General features: G+C 41.9%; 1 protein-coding gene across 1 annotated transcript; it reads left to right on the top strand.

The window, feature by feature from the left end:
• The first annotated feature begins 638 nt into the window (after positions 1 to 638).
• Positions 639 to 8,116, top strand: FGA (fibrinogen alpha chain). The gene is made up of 6 exons (XM_081926043.1): positions 639 to 792; positions 2,531 to 2,659; positions 3,334 to 3,517; positions 5,198 to 5,343; positions 5,841 to 6,867; positions 7,264 to 8,116. Exons 1-6 carry the CDS (start codon positions 742 to 744, stop codon positions 7,965 to 7,967), a joined length of 2,241 nt encoding a protein of 746 aa, XP_081782169.1. The 5' UTR covers positions 639 to 741; the 3' UTR covers positions 7,968 to 8,116.
• The last annotated feature ends 3,035 nt before the right edge of the window (positions 8,117 to 11,151 follow it).

The raw sequence follows: 11,151 nt of genomic DNA, 5'->3' as shown, positions 1-11,151 counted from the left end.
AAGACATGTAAAAGCCTCACAAGCAAATCAGGATGAAATCAGCACAAATTATACTCATCATATAACTGCCCCACAAACAAAACAAATGCTCAGTAAAGACCAGCTATAATCTATTTTTGTGTGTGTAAGTTTTGTACTAGCAAATGAGGATGAATGCTCAATGAACAGGTAATCTGGAGGACCCAATTGTTTAAAGGAAGTTGCAGCCCTTTATTTAAATCCATCCATGTTTTCATTCCTAGTGTTGGAAATGAGGCATTTACCTCATTGCTGGCTCTTTCTTCTCGATCCAAACAATAATAGTATAGCACAAAATGGCCATTGTAACCATGTGTTTCCTGTAATGTACTAAGCAGTGACACTCTATCAGTGTTAGAAATGCCAGCTCTAGATTGTTGACATTTGTCAGTGCTGTGTTCTTCCCTATGTGTTCTATCTATCAATGATTCATTTCAAACTTTAGGTCCTCCTTTCCTGGAATACGGCTGGATTATCCACCCACGTCTGTGTTCCGTGTTTGCTGGAATTGTGCAAACGGACTTCTAGCAAACAAACCAAGGAATTTGTGCAACAGACCCCTGGGTCAGCAAACTCAGATGTTGCACTGTGACTCTGCAAACAAAAGGGAAACTAATCATTAATTGTGGGGGGAGATGGATAGTTTAAATTCAAGGTTTACATTCAACCAAAAATACCTAAGTGGAACACATCCCTTCCTGTCACATCCACAGCTTTCTGAAGATGTTGCAGTTGAGAGTCTTCTGTGCCCTGCTGTGCTTCAGCATCACTTGGGTATGAGTTCATTTTATCTGATTCTCCTGTTAGCTTACCAGCTATGTTGCTTTTCGTTCTATTGGTCACCTGCTTGCTTAGAAAGTAATATATTTCAGCCCAAGTAAACCTCCTGCTACCAGATGAACAGTGAAATGGAAGTGAAATCTGGGGGAGGGGGTTCTCCTTTCAAATGCTTGAATTCGGGAGGGGCGATTCTTGGGGCATCTGGCTGCATCTCCATCTATACAATTTGTACTTGTTTCTATATGTATATATACAAGAAAAAAGTAATGCATAACTGGCTGCATATAAAAGTGGCCTCAGATAAGGGAATATGCTTTCTCAACCAGCTCCAGAGATGGCATCTCAGTGGGACCCTGACGAAGGTTTTGATGTGGATGCACATCCAGCTATGTCTCTGCATTGTCATCTGTATGTGTTAGCCTATCTCTGTGCATGCATCTTCCTTGCTGGACTGGGGCAAATGAGTGCTTTATAGGCATGTGTTCATAATAAGAGTCTTTTTTATATGCATTATCTTTGAATTCTTCGTATGAAACCTAGTCAATGAAAGTTGTAATTGTATACAACAAAAAAACTTAACTGAGCTCTCAGTTATATTACAGAAAAGACCCCAAAATTAATTAAATTACGATGTGATAACTCCCCAAACCAAAGCAAACCCAAGGATAAATGCATTACCTTCATATGAAATCTAGCAGCGTTTCAGCATTTCATGAAATTTGTAACTGTATAAAGCAGAAATCATTCTGACAATCTATACTGCTGAGTTGCTGTTTTTAAGATTGAGTCTACAATTAAATCACAATAAAACTAAATGAATCACACCAGGGCATGGCAGATCTCAAAACTGAAACAAAATGCTTGAAGCAAAGATTCTTGTGATGTATGAGCCTAACCAAACCAAACGTTTCCTATGGAACAGATTCAGATAAGCCTCTCTTTAGCTACTAAGCTAAGAAGCCAAGTCAACGGAACACCCATATATAGCCAATTAAATTATGATTGATCCAATCCATTTGCTATTTTAGCCAGCTGTATTGATGAAAGAGGCATACAAAACTTTGTGTCAAAACACACTGATTTTAACTGAGGATAAATTCCTCTTTAGTTACTATACCTTTCATATACCTCAACTGTAACAGCAGTTACTTACTAATATTTGTTTGGTGATTTACTTGGCTTATTACTTTCCAGTTGCTTGGTACTTGACAGCATATCAATTGCATGAAGTTGTCCTTTGTGCCAGAAACACACGTCCAGCAAATTCACTCATGACTCACAGCACTTTTGCTTGCATTATACCCCACCTATATAGTAACATTTACCTTTAAAGGCAGAGCTTGAAAATAAATGACATTGTTTCTCTGCTGTGATGCTAGTGAAACAAGAGTTTCTAATTACTAGACTTCATTATTAGGGGCATCTGGGTATATTTTGGGTTGTTTTGGTAACTCAGTGAATCATTATTAAAGAGACAGTGTGGTGTAGTGGTTAGAATGTCAGACTAGGACCTGGGAGACCAGGGTTCAAATTCCCATTCTGCCATGAAGGGTGGCCTTGGGCCAGTCGTCAATTCTCAGCCTAACCTATCTCAGGGTTGTTGTGATGATAATATGGAGAGGGTGAGAACCATGTATGCCACTTTGGGAAGGAAAGAGAAAGAGATACGTAACAATAAATTAGATTAAATAAGTTATAATATTGTTTTGATGTTTTTCCTCTCCTATGACAGGCAGCAGAAGGTGATGCCTCCTTTACAGAGCTTGGAGGAGGAGTACGTGGCCCAAGAATAGTGGAGCATAAAGCCCAGTCTGACTGCAAATCTGAAAAGAGTTGGCCAGTATGCTCTGATGACGAATGGGTAAGAGCGAACAAGCCTGAAGCACATTCATCACACTTTTGCTGTGTACCACGGTCTCCATACAAAATCATAGTCATGGCACAATAGACCCTAATGACATAGATATACAATGATACCACAACACACCTGCAATTCAGAAATTGCTACAAAGGGTTTCTTCAAATTTCTAGATTAACTGAAAATCAAGGATGAAAAACTATGTATTGTTTAGTAATTAAAAAGCTTTCACTGATTATTAATAAAGTCAATTCAGACTACACATATAACCCACTGAATTCAGTCAGACATCACAGCAGGAGCAAACATGTACAGAGTCTAGCTGTTGAGCACCCTGTGTGATAGATTTTAGGCACACAAATCTTAGAAAAAATACACAGCACTGGGTTTCCTAAAAATATATTCACATGTGACAAAGTTGCTATAAATACAGAACAATGTTATTACCAGCTTCCCCAGGTAGCATTCTTGCATAAACAATGTAGCATAACAAGCAAACATGATTGAAACTGGGCATGTGATTATAATTAAATCTCATGTGATAATTAAATTACATGTGATTATAATTAAATCTCTATTAGCAGTAATAATAAAATAATGAACCTTGAGGACTAAATAAGTGACATGGCAGATGTTTCATCTGTAATTTTATTTTATTTGCTATTTCCTCATTTCAGGGCACTAAATGTCCTTCAGGATGCCGAATGCAGGGACTGATAGACGAAACAGACCAGGATTTTGCTGACAGGATAAACAAAATTAAGAAACTGCTTGCGGATAATCAAAACAGCTACAAGACATCAAACATTATTAAACAGGAAATCAATGGCTATCTGGATAGAAATTTGGCCAGTGAGCAACGTGAGTATCATCCACACATGTATTGTCATCTAACTTCTCTAACAATCGCCAAATACAAACAATTGCTTGTTGCATCCTTCTTATATAAGACCAAGTGGACTCAATCATAGAACACAGTCACAGAATCATAGAACTGTAGAGTTGGAAGGGATCTCGAGGGTCATTTACTCCAGCTGCCTGCAGTAAAGGAATCTCAACTAGATCATACATGACAGAATAGAATTGTAGGTGTTATAATTACACACAAGGAAGACTCATCAAGAGCAACAAAAACTTTCACAACACACTTGCTTTGCATGATTCCACTGTCAAAATAATCTCCTTTCACAAGCTGCCTCCATGCATAATCATACAAAGAGGGGAGCAGGATCACACCAGCTGGCTGCACCCCTGGGCCCCTCCACTCAGAGCCAAAGCTCTGTAGAAGGGCACCCACTTCTAGGTGCATGTGCCTAGTGGGTCTATATCATGAGAAAGGCTGAACGCATAGGATTCTTGAACACACGGTGTCAACCTGCATATCCAGTGTAACATTAGTTACAGCAGGCCTTTAACAACTGTCTGAGACAATTGGGAGAGAAGCACCCTTAGCCAAAGCCTAATCAGCAGCCTCCTAATTTACAATTATCACATCATCTTCATTAATTACTTTGCTTTTAACCAGGCATGGCTATCTGTTTTGGCGTCAAGGACCACATGGACTCATGACCAATCCTCCAAGTTGAAACATTATGGCAAATGTGGGCTTGGTCCAGATCTCCCTTCCAAAAGCAGACCATGTGATATACTTTCAAATAATGTTCTAAAATAATTCTGAGGATTTATCAGAGACCCTGTTTCAACAGTGAAAGCTTCATTCTTCAAGGATGAATGTTCACTTATTGTCTTAGTATCTACAGTGTAACGACAACAAAAAACGCTTTATTCCTAGATGTGTTGTTGAAGCTGAACTTAACTAGAGATGTCGTGGGTTGAACTGGGGCCTTTTTGCATGTAAAGGATGTGCCCTCCCAGTAAGTTGGGCTCCTGATATTCTTCCTGAATATTTATGGCCTAGATATGAGCAGAATTCGTGGCTCATTATTACTTTCTTCCAACATTTCTTTAACAAATTAAGATCTAACATGAATGGAATACACAGAAAGGGGGAAATAAAAAAAGCTAGGATTCAAATGGCTACAAAAGGGAGTGCCAGTTTATGCAGCGAGGTTTTTCAGCACCTCTCTCTAAGAGGTGAATTTTGTGGGTTCCAGTGCAGAACTGAAGGTTGGAAGATTAAGTAATAGGGATGCATAATTCAGGCATACATGGATGCATGCGTCCTTGAGCCTAGCAAAAGAGTTGACAGTACCCGAGTGCTTTTATCTACAAATGGCACCCACAGGGCACCTTGATCTATACTGGGATCATGACTGGGGTGGGTGTGTCTTCAGGAGTGTTTTTCAATGGGAAAGCAGCATGAGGAGGGAAGGTAAATCCGCCCTCTCAGAGACTGCTGTCCTGATCTGGAGAAAAAGACAATATCATCAAGGGTCATTAACGTTTGGGCCTACAGGAGCCATTTGCTAATTTCCTCCTACCTAGTGTCCTTATACAGTATAATGTGTTGATATTATCATTGTAATTCAATTTTTACCTTGAAAGGGAAAGACTAACCTATTGCAGCTTCTTTTGCTTCAGAAATTGATGATAACTATGGCCAAATATCTGACGATCTGAGAAGGAGACTTGTGACGCTGAAGCAGAGAGTCGCTGACCAAGTTAGCCGGATTAAAGTGCTGCATAATACCATCCGGAACCAAGTTGTAGAGATGAAGCGTTTAGAGGTAGGCTGCAACCATTTTTTTTAAAAAAATAAAATAAATTCTTGTTCTGGGCTGAATTCCACCCATTCGCCCTTTCTCTAGGGCATCCATCTTCTGTGAAAGTACAAGAGGCATTCTTCTCAACTTCTGGTGGAATTGGACAAATTCTAATTATTTTCTGTTGAGCAATGCCTTAGTGCTATAGATGAGGGTTTGGCTTCTTTATTTTACAACAAAACCTTTTGGGGTCACTTCAAGCAGTGATGAAACTGCCATCAGCAATAGCCCAGCAGTATTCCTCCTTTACAAACAAAATAGCCCGATAAATACTTAAGGATACAACAGCTTTGGCAGACTTAGGAATCAAAGCATGCACATTTATACTGAGGTTGTGGTTTTGTATTTTATACATTACATTTTATCTTAATATTTAATACCATAATACTGTAAACACTTGCCAGATTGACACACTTCTCTTCTTCTCCCATTTGTATTTTCACCTTTCCATCTCTGCTTAGGTGGACATTGATATTAAGGTGCGTTCCTGCGAAGGGTCCTGCTCTCGAGCTGTCAGCTACAATGTGGACACCGATAGCTATGACAAGATACAGAAGCTGCTTTTACAGGCCAGTTCCATCAACTTGCAGCCAGCATATCAAGCTGCCCCCTTGAGGGTACTGAAAATGAGACCCCTGAAGGATTCCACTGTCCCTAGCCATTTTAAAACGGCTCCTCTGTCGGAACAAGAAGCAGGCATCATTAATCGTATCAAACTGGTTGAAGTCGTATTGGAAGATTCAGAGGCTGCTGGACAACCACACACTACCAAGTTAGTCACTCCTGGTTTTGGAGGGGATACCTCTGGCAGAGGCGATACCTCTAGTAGTTTGAAAATAGTCGGTCCTTCTGAGTCTCGTCTCTCCCGTACATGCGTCAAAACCATCACTAGAAAAGTGATCAGAGGTCCTGAAGGTCCCAGAGAAGAGGTTGTTGAAGAGTATAAAACATCTGATGGCTTAGACTGTTTCCATTCTAAAGATTTAACCAGAGAAGCAGGAGGCACCACCCACACAAGAGTGACCACTGGGACCGGTGGAAGTGGCTCCTCTGACTTTTCTACCCTACCTCTGAATGCAAAAGAGTTTTTCACCTCAGGTTCTGGTAGCAGAATCCATAGCACAGGGACTGGAACCCACACATCGACCTTTGAAGGACGCGACGTTTTCTCTGACCTTGGGGAGGGAGAAACCGACGACTTCTCCATCTTTGACCAGCCCTCCCCCGACTTCCATTCTCATACAAGTGGCTCCACATCCCATTCCAGGACGGTTATGTCCAGCAGCAGCAGCAGCAGCAGCAGCAGCAGCAGCAGCAGCAGCAGTTCTAGCGGCTTCAACAAAGGGGGCTCCACTTTCGAAACCAAGTCAATAAAAATCCCATCAGTTGAGCTGCAACATGACGAGAGTGGAGAAGACAGACCTGATTTTCATGCACGCAGCTTGAGTGCAGGAGGAGTGAAGCAGGGAGAAAGCTACACCGGGACAGGTACCCACCCACTGCATGGAAAATAATTATTGAGGGAGCAGCAGTGAAGTGTGCAACCAAACTGACACACAGGTTAAACGAGTGCAATCCATGCCATTGTTTAAATAATAAGAGCAATGTGTCTGTTGGTTGCCATTTTGGAAAGGTGGGGGACATGGTTTCTCGCCATGAATAATTGGAGAACAAGGCAGTTGTGTACCTACCGTCATGGGTAATAAAAATGTGCATGTAAGCAATCAGTTTGGGGTGGGGGGAGAGTACAAGGATTTGTTCCACTGCAACCCCAAATTAAGTGTAGCCAGTTGACTTGAGCATGATTACTGTTTGGATTCCTGTGACCTTGTAATAAAGCTTAACCGAAAACTTCTGTCAACCAGATCAACTTTGTTTTTTTAGACTGTGAGGATATCCACCAGAAACACACTTCTGGTGCCCAAAGTGGCATTTTCAGAATCAAGCCAGCAGGAACCACTAAGGTTTTTTCAGTTTATTGCGACCAAGAGACCACTTTGGGAGGATGGCTTCTGATCCAACAGAGATTGGATGGGGCGCTGAATTTTAACCGGACCTGGGAAGACTACAAGAATGGTTTTGGCAGCGTGGATGGGAAAGGAGAGTTCTGGTTGGGCAATGAAAATCTCCATCTCCTGACCCAGAGGGACACTGTCCTTCGAGTCGAAGTAGAGGACTGGGAGGGCAATAAAGGTTATGCAGAATATAACATACACATAAGCTCTGAAGAAGAAGGCTATAGGCTCAGTGTCTCTGATTATGAGGGGACAGCAGGCGATGCTCTTATCAGGGGTTCAGAGGAAGATGGGGTTGAATACACCACTCACAATAACATGAAATTTAGTACTTTTGATAGAGACAATGACCAATGGGAGGAGAACTGTGCTGAGATATATGGAGGTGGCTGGTGGTACAATAATTGCCAGGCTGCTAATCTCAATGGGATTTACTACTCAGGAGGTCAGTATGACCCAAGGAACAATGCTCCCTATGAGATTGAAAATGGGGTGGTCTGGGTGCCCTTCAAGCCCTCTGATTACTCTCTCAAAGTTGTTAGATTGAAAATTCGGCCTATAGAGACACTCTAGATATCAAAGCAGCAAGAACAAGAACTTCCAAAATTATATATACCTCAACATTATGTAGTGTATGTCTGATTGTGTGTGCGTTTTTTTTATTATTATCCAAAACACCTGAATGCAACTGCCTATAAAATAAATGGGTTCACTCAAAAATACATTTCTGGTGTGTTTAAGTTATTTACAAACAACAGCACAAATAAATATTATAAAATGTCTGTTGGGGATGTCTTCCTCAGTTAAGCCATTTGTATCTTTAAAGTTCCATAACAAATGTAGTATTAAACAACGCACATAACACACTGAGATCAAATTCAAAACCATTCCTTTGAAAAACCAGTGCTGGCTGAGCAAAGAAAAATAATCTACAGTATTTAAGTCATAAATGGAGAACCATTTTTCAGCCTGAGGGTTTCATTCCCTCATTGCCAAGGGAGGGCATTGCCACCCCTTCGCATGCCAGTGGTGGGTGGGTCCAAAACAAAAGTGGGCATGGTCAAAGCAAGCAAGGACACAGTAGGCACACGTATCAGGGCTGACCCTATTATTCAAGAGACTGAGGCAGCAGTCTCAGTCAGCAGATGCTCATGAGTGCACCCTGCCCCCACTAAGCTAGCCTGCTTCCCTCAGGTGTCCCATGCTGCCCCATCATCAGTGTTGAAGGATGCCAGTCTGGTTGGCTTTTGAAAATGGAATGGGGTGGAGGGGCACGATCTTTTCTTTTGCCTCAAGCAGCAAAGTGTCTTCATCAATACAACAATCAACAAAACCAGTGTGTGCAGAGGCATATCTGTAAATTTCCCTTTTCTCCCACAGCTTTTTTCAAGCTTAGTTGCTGGAGAGGTGGTGGTCTTAATGAAGACCACAGCCGAGGAGGGGAGGGTTAACCATCTTCATAAATATTGCCCCCCACCCCACTCTCCATGCAGTAATCAGGCCTGAAACAACAATAGATGAGGGTTTACAAGCCCATTTGCCATGCATTGCCTAGTCAGTTAATTTACTAATAATAGAATAACTTTCAAAGGTGGATTTGTTTTGAACTATATAAATTAGTTTGGTGAAAGCAAGGCTGAGGCGATCAAAACAGAATTAAAAGCAGCTGTAGAACAAATGGAGTTGATCCCTGGTCTCTAAATGTTGGAATAGAAACCTTTTAAGGGACAAAATAGATGTTACTTTAATTGCCCAGTCACCAGCCATGTCTGGTTTTTATTATTTACCACCAGCCATGGAGGCCCCTGGTTTTTATTGGGACTGCAGCATGAGGAGATGCATAACCCTCCCATCCCTGGCAATAGGCCTGAAAAATTCACCCAATGCACTGCAAATAGCATTAGTAAAAAGGCTCCCATTAGTGATATCCCATGCTTGCTAGCCAGACAATTATAGGAGCATCTATGTTGATCCACCAATACACTTAAATAGAAAAAGCTTCTCCGGGATCTCTTATCAGTTAAAAATGAAGGTGGGAGAATCAAATAGCTCAATGCTCCCCAACATCAGAAACTCTCTGTATTTAGAAAGTTAACATGTATGGGGAAATATGCAGTGTGTGTGAGAGAGAGAATGGGGAGGTCTCTGTGAGCGTATGATCTCTGCGAGAGAGGTGCACTTGAGCAGAGAGAGCGAGGAAAGATGCTTATGTGAAGTGGGTGACTGGTCTGTGTGTGGCGAGTGCTTGTGCATACTGTGTGTGTAAGCGAGGAAGTGTGGTGTGGTCACCTTGCATATTTTTTCTGGTACTGGGGAATGATCCTTGGTGTTGTTAAATGGCAACAGCATCTGGGTATATATGGATGTAGAATCAATATTGTGTGATCCCCATAGTTGGCATCAGGAGGATGTGGCTGACTTCTCAGGCTAAGCATGAGGTTTCCAGGGTGGCGTGGTGGGAAGAAGAAGAGTTTGGATTTGATATCCCGCTTTATCACTACCTGAAAGAGTCTCAAAGCGGCTAACATTCTCCTTTCCCTTCCTCCCCCACAACAAACACTCTGTGAGGTGAGTGGGGCTGAGAGACTTCAGAGAAGTGTGACTGGCCCAAGGTCACCCAGCAGCTGCATGTGGAGGAGCGGGGACGTGAACCTGGTTCACCAGATTACGAGTCTACTGCTCTTAACCACTACACCATGCTAACAACTTTGAGAGAGTAATCAGAGGGCTCGAAGGGTACCCAGACCACCCCATTTTCAATCTTATAGGAACAGCAATGCCCACTCTCTCTCTCTAATTTTGTGTTATGCCATCCTCCGATGGCAACCATTTTGTATTCTGCCATGCACCTTCCATGGCAGCCATTTTGTGTTATGCCACACCCCATGGCAGTTATTTTGTGGTTAACATCCATAGCACTTGCTCAATATTCAAAATGTGCCGCTGGACCAAAAAAGCTGGTGACCTCTCTCTTAGTACAACTACCGGTGACAAGGATAAAAACACATCTGCAAGTTCTTAGCCTGGGGTAGCCAATGTGGTGCCCTTCAGGTGTTGTTTGACTACAATTCCCAACATCCCTGACCATTGGCTATTTGGAGGGCCCCACATAGCTAGAGGGCAAGGAAATACTGAACAGGGGACTGTGAACTAAAAGGACTCTTGTTTTGTAGTCAACCAGAGAAAGCATTGATAGCCCAGTATCAATTGTTTCTTGTTAGCTGCGTTGCATAATTATAGCCACAGCCCTGTTTTGTCAGGAAAGGCAGACTTCTGCAGGGAAATGTCTAACCGGACAAATGTTAACTGTTTGGTGACAATACACTTCAGCGAGGTCACATTCAAAATGTCCTGATGTGCATTAGACATTTTTAGTGCAAACTGTGCAAGAGTGGTTCTGGTCTCAGGTGATTAAAAGGAAGTTGGGGGAAAAGTAGCTTGAAGACAAAATAATAAAAGTAAAGAAAAATCACTTATTGGAATTATTTTTATTACTATCATTTATTAAATTTATATACGGCCCTTCATCAAGAGACCACAGGACAGTTTACACACCCGTGTTCAGAGACAGTATAACTCTGTCGCCAAACACAGAAACATAATAGGATCTCTGCTGGATCAGGCCAGTGGCCCATCTAGCCCCAGGATACGGATCCTGTTATCAGAGTGGCCATCAGGTGCCTATCAGACGTCTGCAAGCAGGGAGACCCAGCTGAAGAAGCATCAAGGTGAGTTAAGCACCCATTTATTTATTTAA

Source organism: Podarcis melisellensis (assembly GCF_964234715.1).
Source record: "Podarcis melisellensis genome assembly, chromosome: 9".
NCBI classification, from domain to species: Eukaryota; Metazoa; Chordata; class Lepidosauria; order Squamata; family Lacertidae; genus Podarcis; species Podarcis melisellensis.
The sequence above is the reverse complement of the archived record's forward strand: the minus strand, read 5'-3'. Positions and strand labels throughout refer to the sequence as shown.